The sequence below is a fragment of the Terrapene carolina genome, unplaced genomic scaffold (assembly GCF_002925995.2).
Source record: "Terrapene carolina triunguis isolate 2854851 unplaced genomic scaffold, T_m_triunguis-2.0 Scaffold641, whole genome shotgun sequence".
In the NCBI taxonomy this organism is placed as follows: Eukaryota; Metazoa; Chordata; order Testudines; family Emydidae; genus Terrapene; species Terrapene triunguis.
In genome coordinates this window covers 757,288-771,184 of record NW_020664992.1, presented here as the reverse complement: position 1 = coordinate 771,184, position 13,897 = coordinate 757,288, and the positions used below count along the sequence as shown (strand labels likewise).

The following is a 13,897-nucleotide window of genomic DNA, read 5'->3' as shown; positions in this document are numbered from 1 at the left end:
CTGGTGGGTGGTGTGGTGATCTGAAATTTGTGGAAAAGTAAAATGGTTGTCTTTTGCTTTTTACCTTGGTATACTGCATCTATATGTGCACACATGTTGTGTGTTTGTGCAACAAATAATCAGTGTGTTCTGAGCGGTGTTTGCATTTTCACTTCTCTAAGGTGCAAGACCGTATAAAACTAGATTGTAAGAGGTATGTATGTTCTAGACTATGTAATGCTTAGCTTGTGCTCTTCATAATGCTTTAATTGAAGGAACAATACAGGTGTGGATTTAAGGAGACCATAGACAGCGACATCTCTATATTTAAATATTCAGTTCATTCTTGTACAAAATAATGAACTGGTTAGAGCAAGATATGTTCCATATGGAAAAATCCTGAATAAAAGTTTGAATGGGATAGTAGGAAAAGATTGTTTTTTACAAAATGATTTTGCTTTCCTCTCCTAGAAACATCAAAGGATTAGTCTGGGGCAGGGGAAAAAAGCTGCTTTATGCAAACAGAGATTCCCCTGGGGCCATTGGTATTGGAGACACTTTCAGACCTGTGCTCAGAAAACCAAGGAGGCCAGAGTGCATAAAAATTCCCCTCTACCTCTCCCCTCCTCTCCATGCCAAGTTGTTAATAGCACTGTGTATTAAATGTGCCTTTTTTCTTCTGGAATCTGATTGTATAGATTAAAAAATCAGTTCCTGTCATGCTTTTCTAATAGCTTTTACCACTGTCTGGCATGTTCATGGGTGCTGAAACTGGGGGCACTGCCGCACCCCTGGCTTGAAGTGGTTTCCATCATATGTAGGGTTGACAGCTTAGTTCAGTGGCTCTCAGTACCGCCACTATACAAATTGTTCCAGAACTCCTGGACATATTCTGTTCCCTCTTCTGACAGAAGATACCTAAGCTAACCTGCTATTATCAAAACATTGAGCACGTTCAGTTTAGTGTGTGATGGGGGCCATCTGGGCTCACTAGCCTTCGAACCAGGTTTAAATCTCTTCTGGAGCGGAAAAGCTAGAAGTCTTCGAAGAGGAATGATGGAGGCCTGTGTCAAGCTTTAATGATGCTGGCAGTTGGAATTATATGGCTTTTTTGGCTTTTGCTTAAAGAGGAAGTGTCAGAGATCCAGTGCAGGCTGACAAATAAAGTGAATGGTGTCAGCTGGGAGGCAGGGTTTTTTGCGGGGACACAGAACACAACAAAAAAGAAAACTTTTTTTTTTTTTTTAATTTATTCTTAATTATTCTCACTATTCCTACCCCTAGCAGGTATATGAAACCTGTTACGGCTCTAAGTATTGTTTGTGGTAAGACAAAATACGATACTTTGGATTCCTAGGTTAATTTGGGGGCACTTCTAGTACATGGTACTTAACTGATCTTTAATCCTGTGTCCATGTGTATGTGTTACAAAGGCAGGGTGCATAATATTTTGGATAAACATCTTTGTTTTTTGGGGCCTCTGCTGATGGTAGTCATCCTGGTATCTTGGAAATAGTTACTTTTTGTGAATGATTATAAATTACAAATGGAAAGATTTATCCTAGTAAAATGGTATTGTGTGTAGAATCACACAGACTTCCGTGTGCTTGATCAACAAGATGAAAATAGCTTGGTAAGGGACTACTTTACTCAAAAGCCAATTAGCCAGATGCTACTGTATAGCATGAATTATGTTGTTTGAGCTCAAGAGAAAAAAAAAACCCAACACTACTTGCTTGACATCCCAACATGAAAATGGTAAAAATCCTTGTAAGTAGCAGATTTGTCCTTTAGGCTTCAGGATAGCAGCAGCAGAAGCAACTTTTGTAGTTTATTTAATAGATAACCCATGCAAAGCTTTCACCAGGTTCATACTTTTCCTCCCGGCAAACATTAGATAGCCAGTGAGTTTAAATATTGACTAATTATCAGTCCTAGACTATTCTCATAGTATTCTTAAAAGAGGCTATGGATGAATATCTTTTAAAGTTGGTACTTCCTACAATAAAGGCATAAAGAAGCTTGAAAGTATATCCCTGCTCATCTTGTTATTCCGTTTGGAAAACATTGTGGTTTTTTTTTTTTTACTTTACTTTAGCAACGCTAATTTCTTTTTCACATCCTATTTTATGTAATCAGCTAAGTGACTGCACAGCTCTGGGAACAGCTTAATTGCTCCAGAGCCAGAAAAAGAAGCACAAATTATTGTAGTTTTTTCTTTCTAGGTCCTACATAATCTGTGGATTTAAATTTCATAATGGAGTTACTTAAAATCCAACAAACCAGATATTCATTCATTTTTTAAATTTTCTTACGGTTTTTAAAGGTTAGTATTTGTTTTTATACAGATTTTATTGAAATATACCATACCTAATGTCTTAGATGTTGGGATATCTTTTCTGACTAAATACACTATCCTTTGCAATTTTTTTTAACTTATACTACCCTTTGGTTATTTTACCGGTCTTGGAATTTAAAGAGATGCTTCCACTTCCTTTTTAAAAACAAAAGTGATTTGTCTAAGGCTTTCATCTAACAACCATGTTGCAATTTCCCTGCTGGTCAGTTATTTACAAGGCATCTGGTTGTGAATGTTGCACAACTTTATGAAACTGAATATTAACATAAGCTGAAGTTGCTTCCGACTGTCCAAGTTATGTTTCCACCCTGGCAGTTTCATTTGATAATGTACTATTGATTCCATCCTTGAGACTATAATGGCCAGCCATTTACTGCTTATCACGTTTATCAATGGCTATATTCCTTTGATCCATTACTAGAGTATCATTTATATGATATTGTCCGGCTTGGTAAAGAATAACTTATAATTGCTGGTAAATGCCTTTGTTTTTTCCAAGACTTAATTACTGCAATTATTTTTCTCTTTGAAATGAAGACATAACTTACCTCACAGTTGGAGAGGCTTACCTTTTGCAAAGTGCTTTGAGATCCTCAGATAAAAGGCATTGGAGAAGAGCGATATATAATACATTAGGCTATTTAAATGTATTGCTGCCATATGTTGTCTGAATGAGGCATCTCTCTAGCTATTTACTGTCCAGGAATTTGCATTTATAGAAAATCCACAGTCAAAAGTACTGTTAAAAACAAAAAATCAAGGTTAAGACAATCCCATAAAGCAAGGAGCTTCACTTAAAGGGACTGTCAGGTGCAGTGGCAGATTAAACACTGAGCCAATGGGGCGTGGGCCCCTGGAAAAATGGGTGCCCCTGCACCCATACGTGCTCCGCCCGCCCGGCGGAGCCGGATCGGGGTGTGGGGGCTCCCATTTGCTTTGGCTCAGGGCCCCACAAACCTCTAATTCGCCTCTGGTCAGGCGTTATAGATAAAATGTTGCTTCTGTATTTAAAATTGCCTGGGTACTTTCACACACTACTCTGAATCGCAGAAGCTGTTTTGTTTTCTGAAAGTAAATGTTGCATAAGACCTTACATTATAGCTATGTTCCTGAAAGATCCTACAAAAATAGACTTCTGGGTACTAGTTCTGTGATCACAAGTGTGTATATATACCACATTCCTTCTCCTGAACAGGAACTATCTTGAAATCCACAGCAATTCAGTTCTAGCATTTCCAATAGCAGGATCCTTGTATCATTTACAGTGTACTGCCTGCTCACAGCCAGGGAGCAGGCAGGAGGGTGGGGAAATGAAACTTACACGTACTCGGATGATCCAGAGCACATCTGTTTTGAGCATTGACGGTGTTTCTGCAAGCAATGATTTTCTGAAGGTCCTGGCAGTAGGAAAAAGTTCAGCTGGTTCCCTTGTTCTATCCAAATATTGAAGATTTAGTCCTTCTCTAAATTTCCTGGCTTTTGTGGGGATCTCATTTTATTTTCAGAATTTCGTTTGACACACTCCAAATTTAATGGGTGGGGTGTGCCTCAAGGCACCAGAACCTAACCAATTGCGTTATTTAATTCCAAGAGCTGAAGGCAGCAAGACAGGAGTTTGTATTCCTTCCTTTCTTCCTTCCAAGAGCTTTACTGACAGGTAAAAGGGCTCTCTTATGCATGCAGCTTTCAAAATACACTGAGCCTTGATTGTATTCTAGCAACTTCCTCTGTATCTTAGAGCGTACGTCTCGTGATTGTAAAAAGTGTGTTTGAGTTCTGTGACTAGAAGTAAAAAATGTTTTGAACACTTGTATAGTTTAGCTTGGAAAGTTTTAGTTATAGCAAATACTTCATTTATAAATCAAATACATTTGTATAAGCACCTGTGTTGTAGGAATCTGCTAACGTCCAGTTGTCCAGTGTTATTAGTTTCTTGTATTATGTTAGTGTTGCTGCGTTCCCTAGATGTGGTGACAGGTTTCAGTGGTAGCCGTGTTAGTCTGTATCAGCAAAAAAACAGAGGAGTCCTTGTGGCACCTTAGAGACTAACAAATGTATTTGGGCATAAGCTTTCGTGGGCTTTGATGAAGTGGGTTTTAGCCCATGAAAGCTTATGCCCAAATACATTTGTTAGTCTCTAAGGTGCCACAAGGACTCCTCGTTTTTTTCCCCCTAGATGTGTAAACCATATCCCGGGAATGTCTTTAGCACACGTGCCTAAGCAGGGGTTTACTATCAGCTCTTCATTGAGTTTTTACATTTCCTTCTGAATGTGGCTGTAAGGTTTTAGCGGGCCAGCTGGCTCCACAGAGCTGTGCCAATTTAAAGTAGCGGAGAATTCCTTATTAGTCTTTTTTTTTTTTTTTTTGTACCTTGTTGTTCTTTGTTTTGCCTGTCACGCCTGACTGTGGTGACTGCTATCAAGGCTCCTGCACTAATTAATGGGAGCAAGAACAGTAACATCACTGACCCCTTCAGTTCTTCAAATTAAAAATAATGCAATGCAGAGTGAGAACTATTCCTGCTTCAGTCAATTGCGGTCATGTTCTTTGCTGAAATAAAGTAACAGAAACTATGGGTGTGGTTAGAGAAAAATCAGAGCAACGTAATGTTGTTGCCTTGCTCAAACTGAACATGCTAACACTACTTAATATGAAGAGAGATTCCTGAATGAAAGTTCTGCTAAATGTTATTGTCTAATATAGGAATTCGGGCTCTTAGTCCCTTGCATAATGAACCCTGCATACAGAAATGTAATCTCCATGCTACTATCAGTTTAGACAGCTGTTTTTATAATGGGTCATAAATTGGCCGTAATGCTTTTGTGCTTCAATAAAATTGTCTTGTAAAGGCTACACTGACTCTGAATTCCAGAGCTGCAAGATTGCTGAAACTCAGGGCAAAGTCTTTAGAGACCTTGCTGCTTTGTGTTTAGATTTTCTTTTTTTTACTGGTAGTTTTACAGTGCCCTTTAAGCAACATGAATGTTATTTTTAAAAAGCATTAGCCAGAAGAGCCCAGTACCCTATGAGAGTTCCTCTACAGACAAGGCTAATACAGCAGGAGTTTTCTAACTTAATTCCTTTCTTGCTTTGTTTGTCCTTTTCACAGATTCTGAAAGTAAAATGTGAGCTGCTACCTTCAGGCATCCTGATAAGTTGGTGTTGAGAGGAAGGAGCCTAGAGTGCTTTGCTGTTCAGTCAGCAGAATTTCTGACGACTCTAGCTCCCATTTGCCATCCGTACCAGATATTTGCCATTTCCTTTTGATACAAGACGACGTGTGAATTGCAGCGGTCAGCCACATTATTCAAGGGAAAGGACTGTTTTTCCCTCCTCATATAATTAATTGACCATAAAAACAAATACGCAGGGATGTCTAAGAAACAAAATCAGAAAGGTAAGCTTACATGTGAATGAGGCGTTCTTGGCTGGATCATGCATCAGTTAATATGGTTATTGGTTTTGAAGTGATCAGTTTGGAAAAACTTTGACAACTTTGGAGGATAATTGCTCTCCCTGTCCCTTCCAAATCTGATAACATAACTTGTCAGCTTGTCCCCACTACTTTAGTGGACTCCAGATAGTTCATGTTTTTGTCTTGCTTCCATTAACACTTCAGTTGTCATCCAGATAGCATCTGATTCTAGGCAATTCCACTGCAGTGTGAATGTTGCACCGTATTTGCAATCAGCCTGTATGGAAATAATATGTGATCTACTAGAACCAAAATAATCTCCTGTGGGGACACTGTTTTGCTGTTGCATGTGTGAGTTTGAATAGATGTCCATATCACACATTGGACTTGATGAAGCTATGGGCATTCTCTGGTCATTAGCATTTTGTATGATCATTCTTTCACTCCAGAAGTGATGACCAAGTTTGCTTCCTTTCAGAAGTGGTCTGACAGTGTCTTTGTCACATGCTCTGTGTGCCGTTAAAATACTCGTGAAGAATGACTGTATATGCATAACAGCATCCCAAAGTTAAAGGGATACTGTCAGGTTGGAATCTAGTACTTAAAAAAAAAAAAATTAAAATTCATCTCAGGTCCTACACCTACCTCCAAGCCATCCTGACAGTTTTTGTCTTTAAAATTGCTGCCCTTTTTTTGAAATGTTTCTCTTTTTTTGCTCTGTGAAAGACAACAGGGGAATGGTGGCACTGACTAGCTACATCATGCTGTCAAATGCACAAAGCAAACAAGCTGAAATCCTAGAGGAACATAACTTTGTCTCTAATCTGTTTCAGTCGTAAGAATCTTAGGCCCTGATCCTGCAGTGGGATGCACACAGGCAAACCTCTGTGTCTGCATAAAGGAAATGGAGTTCCGTGCAATTGCAGGGTCCATCTGCACGCGAAGCATTGCAAGAACAGGGTCTTAGGGTTACAAGTAAAGATGTTTGGACAGAGGTCTGATATATATACATATATTTTTTAAGTCGAACGACCCTTCCAGTATTTCTGCTATTTTTTCCAGCTTCTTGTATAAGTGTTTAGACGAAATTCTAGACAAACGTTTTTGTCCATGTTAGAGCTAACGAAAGGTTCTGGGTTGATGACAGGATAAACTGATGTCCTCGCCAAAGAAGTGGCAATGACCGTGCAAGTTTCCTCAAACTGCCTTTGTAAGACACACTTCCCCCTTGCCCTAGGGATCACTTGGGAGTGGGAAAGTAGTTTGGCCTCCATGCCAAAAGTCAGGGACTAGGCTAGATGTCCTAAGTGTGTGTGGGGTTTTTCATGAGCCTACTATTTATAATTCTACATGGGTTCGGTCATCTGCTGGAACTTTAAACAAGGGCACCAGTTGTGATTGTGGCTGTGGGCACCTACCCACTAGGAACCAGTTTGAAACCACCTAGCTGTTTTATAGACATTGAACAGATGCCAGATGGTGTGTGAGGCTGCCTTGTGGTCACCACTTCCCTGATCTGGATTCAAACCAGAGACCATTTAAATATGATGTCTTTGACATGGGATCCAAAAGTACACTAAACATATGGACATTTCACCACTGTTGAGTAGCCAACTGTACTTGAAAGACTTGCTCCCTGGCTGTGGCCCTCAAAGGTTATGGTTTGGTCTTTGAGATTCTGGCTTACATACCAAGCTTTATCCTACAGCAGAGTTTCCCATCCTGGCTGGACTCTCCCTGTTGCCAGCTGTTAGAGTGCAATGACAGATGTGGTCCACCCTATGAAAAAGTTTGACAACTTCTGACCTAGGCCTAAATGTTATTTCTAGAGTACATGATTTTTCCAGGGTGTGTTAAATGCTAATACTGCATTAATTATGGTCGCATTAGTAGGCTCCGCTGTAATGTCTGGAAATAGATACCACAACTGAATAGTTTATACTAGTGAGTGACATCTCATTTGCAATGATTAGCCCACTTGCCATTCTGCGACGGTATAGTTTTGTATTTCTGTAACAGGATTTGTTTGTATCCCAGAGAACAAAGGTCAGTGGAGAAATAGATGACTATCAGGCGCACGGTAAAGTCAGCACTCATTTATGAAGATATTAAAATCAGTTGGTGATGAGCTGGTGTGTTTCGTTTTTTATATTTTAATGGATTTTTATACCCTTTCCCCAATTTATGGAAGAGTGAACTCCTGCTGTTCTTCACTGGAGTGTCTTATGGCAAAGTAATAGTGCCAAATAATTTTTACTCAGGGAAATGAAGCTTTTATTCTGTCTCTGAAATTTATATAAACCTACCTGGTTTTCCTATTAATTTACTGTTTTGCCTGAACTGCCAATCTTAAACAAACAAAATTGAGTACCTAATTTATCCCCGACAAAGAAAATAATTACTAGTTTTATCTTGGTGGTTAAAACTGATATTTGTTTTAATTAAAGCCCTGATCCTACAAACACTTATACAGGTATTTAATTTTGATCTCATTGGGGGGACTACTGTTCCCTATTCAACCTTTCTTTAAGAAAATCTTTGTTATGTACGTTGTGGGTTTTGTTTGCTCCTCGTATCTCAAATGAATATTTATGAACAGGATCATACTGTGACCCTCACCACCATCCTGCTTCCTTACCGAGTCCAGAGAAAAGACTTTCTAGTGGGTTGGGCAACCTTCTTTGGGCACAACAGTCACATAATACTTCATCTCGCATCTCGCCATGAACTGAATGAAGTAGCTTTACGTTTTACACGTGCACTTTTTGACCTGCCAGTTGTATCTGCCTCTCCAAATGACACTAAAATAGGTTTTTGTTGCCTACATTTAATATGGCTTTTGCACAACATGTAGCATCTATAATAGCCACAAAATGTACACAAGTGCATTTCTTTCACAGACCACGGAAATATGCAAATAGCCATCTGGTTTAGTTTCACACCCAGCTGTCCACACTTGATATTCTCACATCCTGTGTTCCAAAGTATAACCGTTACCTCGAGCAAACCGATATTGCCTTGGGCACTGCTGGAGCTGTTTGGCGTGGCGAGGTATTCAATATAGACATCTCGGATCATTTATGTTGTTAGGTCCGTTTCTTCTTTTGAATTAGCCGTCCTCTTTTTTGCTTACATACTTTGACTCCTCATTGTAATTATGTAAGTAGCTTTATTCCAGATCATAACTGTTCCTGGTGGAAATAAACTTCCTCCTTTATTCCTTTTCTCTCTAGACCTTACTTCCCTTGTTCTTGTATCTATCTTATGCCTGTCCTCTTTATTGTAGAAGATACAGTGCCAAGGTCATTGTTAATTATTATTCAGACTTTTGGTGGCTGGATTGGTAGCAGTTTTATAGTTAAGGTGTAATAAGATTTCGATTGTAAGCCTTGTGGATACTCTTCAGACTTTCTTTAAAAGAAATCCTTGTGATTTGAATCTTAGTACATTTTCTGAACAGTTGAAGGAAATTGGTCAAGGAATTTTGGGTTTACAGCTAATCTTTCTCAAACCTTTTGCAAACTGTACTGTTTTGGAGAGAGGGTTGTTATAACTCAAATTGCTTGAACAATAGAACTTCAAAATATTGTTATCCAAATTTCTTAAATGTTTATGTAACACTTTCAAAAATGCTTAATGCCCATCTTTAAAAGTGACTTAGGCATTGAAGAGCCAAAGTGACTTAGGCACTGAAGAGCCAAAGTGCCAATAACTTTCAGTGCGATTTAGGTTCAAGTGCCTTAGTCACTTTTGAAAATCAGATTTAGGCTCCTTTAGGCACTTACGCCCTTTTGACAAATTTACCTCTTATCTTTGAAACATCCTGTCAATTTTCTAAGTATTTATTTTGAACTGACTTGTCTGCTGCTGTAGAATCATTTTATCAATGAACATTTTAATGTGACTGGATTTCACAATTCAAGCTTTTTACCTGAAGAAAGGAGTTCTTGTTCTCCAAGGATTTTCCTGGGAGCTTCTACATTGAACTGGTCTTCTGCCGGAAGGATCTGGTCCTTAAGTCAGGATTTATCTATAGAAGGACTCTGAGAGAGGTTAGCATTCTTGGGGAAGATTACTGCATAGGATAATCTTGGATAACTTTAAAATGCTGTATCAAAATGATAGACATTCAGGGGCTGAAATACTGAGTCATGAATGATTGGACTACTAAATTTCACCGCTAGCAACAACGCCGCACAATTAAACTGATGAACAAACTTGAAGAGAAAAATGCATCTGGAGATAGCAGAGGGGAATTAACCTAGCTAGATAGGGAGCCTGCCTGGGAAATGTATAAGGGAGCATTGGAAAGGGGCAGGGAAAGCAGTTATCTGTGAGAAACTTTAATTGTGGGGACCTGCAGGTCCCTTACTAAATGTGGGTAGCCTGATTCAGTTGCCTACATGAGGAGCCCCAGCTGGGTTTGTAGCAGGTGGCCATGTGGAGAGCCTACAGAGGAGTAGTGGGGACACACCAAGTGCCTACAGAGGAGTAAAGGAATCAGGAACATACATGTGGACAGCAAGCAGGGATACAGGGTCAGAGTCAATAGAGATGTTTGAACCTGGACTGAATTTTCAATCAGCTCTTTAATTGTTTTGTTTTATAGCCTTAACTTAGTCAACAGCGATTTTAACTGCTTTGTTTAAAAAACAAAAAACCTGGCTAGTGAAGGAATATTTTTATTCTCGGATATTTTGATGCATCTTTTCCCTCAAAAAAGCCACCTCTGCTCTATAGCAAAGCCTCAGCGAGAACTACTGAAAGATTTGTAAGAGGAGCTGTAACTATTTTTAATAACGCAGCAGTTTTGAAACCAAATCATGGGTTCATCTGTTTCTCCTCCTTGAAGCACCAGAGAGTGGAATTTCCCTCTGAACTATGCAGAAGGATATTTTTAAAATCTTTTGAAAGTTTGCATGCAAAGTATTGGCATATATTCACTTTGTATCTTGTGCATAATGCTGCATTAATTATAACTTTTTACTGAAAGATCTATACTGCAAAGAAACCACTGCACCCTAATGCAGTCCTAGAATCTCCATTTGAAATGTCGTTTCTTGAGACCAGATGTAGGACTGTATCTGTGTTATACCGTATGTTTCATTTAAACTTGTGACTAACTTCTTCCCTCTGGAACTGCTTAGAGATGCAAAGGAAAGGCACTCTCAGTGGGGCTAACTGTCTGCGTAAAGATTTGGGGTAGTTTGGTGGTTCTGCTGATTCATTGCTGCCTGAAATAATAACATCATTATTTGTATTGCCCAGCTCTTTCCTTCACCGTCATTTTCCAGCCGGCCCCCACTAATGCACATTACCCTGCTGTTTCCCGTCGGGCTGGGAGTAGAGCGAAACAGAGGCTGCTGCTTGCTATGAGAGCCAAAGGCAGACGTGTCAGTAAAGCTGCCGCACTCTGGAAAGAGTTCAAAGTTTATGCAGGAAATTGACAATCAAATTATGGGGGACTCCTATTAATTTTCTCTTGGTGACCTTCATTAGCAATATTTTTCAATTTATAAATCGAGACCACTTTTTAAAATGCCCATTCTGCGAATTGGAATTTGTGATCAGAATAATTCAGCAGAGTTCTTTCTGCCTCTGACATAGGCAGTAGATTCTGCAGCTCAGAACTTTGCTGGTAGCTTTGTTGATAATACACAAGGGATAAAAGTTTCCAATGTGCTCCTCTGTCATTGATAGGAGTAAAACTTGGCTTGTAAGTAAAGTCAACAGATTTGACGTGAAGAGATGCTGCACAGAGGGGAACCGTGGAGTAAGAAGTTGCTGGATATTTTTATACCATAACACTCTGTGTATTGGAGTATTAACAGCATTGTCTTTAGAAAAGTAGCTGGAAATGTGCAGTTGTAATTTAATTTGCTGTCATTTTCCAGCTGCAGATGGGAACTACATGGGATGAAGTGAAAATTCTGCTGGTTAAATTATGGTTTATTTCTTAGGTTTCAGCCAGCTGAAGGCAGCAAGGTTTTCCCTCTTCTCTTGCTGCATTACTTGCTAATTCAAAACGATGTGCAGGGCTTGGGTTAAAATTGCCAGCTGTGACTTACTGTCACTTGTAAGTAGTAGAGAGCCAGTGACTGCTAAATTGAATCAGTAGCTAATAACTGGATGAGTACTTAGAGATGTTTTGGAATGGTTTCCACCTGTCTCCTGGAAAGGAAGCACTGTGCTCTTAAGGGCACTGTCTTCATACCATCAACTTTCCCTACGTCTTATGGGAGTTTTACCTTGGGACTAAACTGTCAGGTTTGAAACGTCTGGCTTTAGAGTCGAAATGCCATCTTCGCATATTTGGGTAGGCCTCGGCTGTCGGCAATGGCTAACGTAGGCACTCTAGCAGCACTAATTAGCGTACAGAGATTGTCTACCCTGTTTCTTTGTAGCTAGATTATTGGGGAGAATATGAAACCTTTTAAAATATTAATTTTTTTTAGTGCTGTTCTGTTCCATCCCTCCGCCTCCAAATGAACGTATGTCCATACACTGGAAATGCAGCCTGCTGCCCAATTAAAAGCTCCGTGTATTCCAGAGGATTCCATTCCCATCTCACAGGGGTCAAACTCGAGGATCCTATAGCTGGCAGGTTTAATCTGCTCACCTGTGAAGGAAGTCTTTGAATCACAACACGCAGAGTTTCACGGTGGTAGACAGTATAAGACTGTCAATGAGAGGTTTTAATTAAAATTTGATGAGCTGACGACCTTCAAATACAATGTTTCTTATTTCTGACTTTATAGAGGCCGTATCCTACTTGGAGATGTATTTAAAATGTTGTTAGAGGAAAGTAAATGATATTTTTGTCTAGACAGACTCCTTGTGTGCAACTGCCACTTTTTTCCCCTGGCTGACAATACAGGGAGATCACAACAGGGCCCTTGTGCTGTTAAAAATAACTTCCATAGAAACAGATTGAGGCCTCAAGCCTGGATTTCTTTATCTGAGCAGGCTGTACACAAGTGATTTGGGGCGGGAGGAGGAGTTTAAGATACAGGTTTATTAACCAACCTGTCTTTTAAAATCCTATCGTAGTGTTTTCATTTGTGTGTGAATAGGTGTGTGCATGAAAAAGACGTTCTTCCCCAGGGACCACGAAGAAAGGTACAAGTTGCCATTTCAGAGCAAAAACCATGAGGAGACTTTAACTTGCCTTCTCCACAACCTGAAATGCCGTGGTGAAGCTACACTTTGTAAACCTGATGTATGTTCAGTCTTGGTAAAGTGTGACTGTTTCTGTTGCTCTGTGCTGTATGATTGGTGCTGGAGGGGAAACGCAGTGCCCTCTCTCGTGGCTAGAGCAGCAGTGGGCAGTTAGGGGATCTGGGCTCTAGTCCCAACTTGGCCTTCGACTTGCTGTGTAACTTTGTGGAAGGCACTTCACATCTGTGGCTCCATTCTCTTACAGGAGCAATACTGCTACAAAGGTGGGAAGCACAGCAAGATGCGCTGCTAAAATTCACAAACCGCTATCAATGTGGAATACAACGGGTCTGTCAGTTGCATAAATATCATAGTGTTTATCTAACATTTCAGGTGCACTTAAGCAATGATATTGAATAGATAATTGAGAGCATTAGAAGGAGTGTTGAGTAGTGTGAGATCCTTACGGCATGTCACCAAAGGTGGCAATGTCTCTTGTGCCGCGCCTGATCGTAGTCTCAGGAATGTGGTTTGAAATGAATGAGGATTACTGCACAGCTTTTATAGCTTCTGGTGTGTGTACAGCGAGAAAGTTGGACAGGAAACAACTGTATTTGAATTCAAAATGGAAAGATACATATCTACTGGTGCAGCGGCTCATCCGCTAACCTTTTTGTTGAATGCGGTTGGCTTTTCGTCTATCTCCGCTCTGATGTGTGTGCCATGCGTTGGAGGGACTAATCACTGGAGCAGACCAAGTGGTATGGAATGTTGCTAGAGTGGATTCTCCTTCTGATCTCTTCAGTGCAGCTGTTTAAAGAAGCCAGAGTTAATTTGTCTGATAAATAGTGGTATAATACCAGCATGGAACTAGATTTGTGATGACATCTTCCTTATTGATTTGCTTCTCTGGAGGAGACAAGGTTACGAACAAAGAAGCAATTTAGGTGGTTAGCATTGTCTCTGGAGTTTGTCACATCAAAT

At 39.9% G+C, this 13,897-nt stretch overlaps 1 protein-coding gene across 2 annotated transcripts in view; it reads left to right on the top strand.

Annotated features, from left to right (window-relative positions):
• Positions 1–5,461: 5,461 nt before the first annotated feature.
• SPATS2 (spermatogenesis associated serine rich 2) overlaps positions 5,462–13,897 on the top strand; it is a 31,134-nt gene continuing 22,698 nt past the window's right edge. For both annotated transcript variants that reach the window (XM_029913449.1, XM_029913448.1), the window contains exon 1: positions 5,462–5,737. In XM_029913449.1, coding sequence (XP_029769309.1) covers positions 5,713–5,737 — 25 coding nt within the window. In that variant the 5' untranslated portion in view covers positions 5,462–5,712. The remainder of the gene's footprint in view (positions 5,738–13,897) is intronic.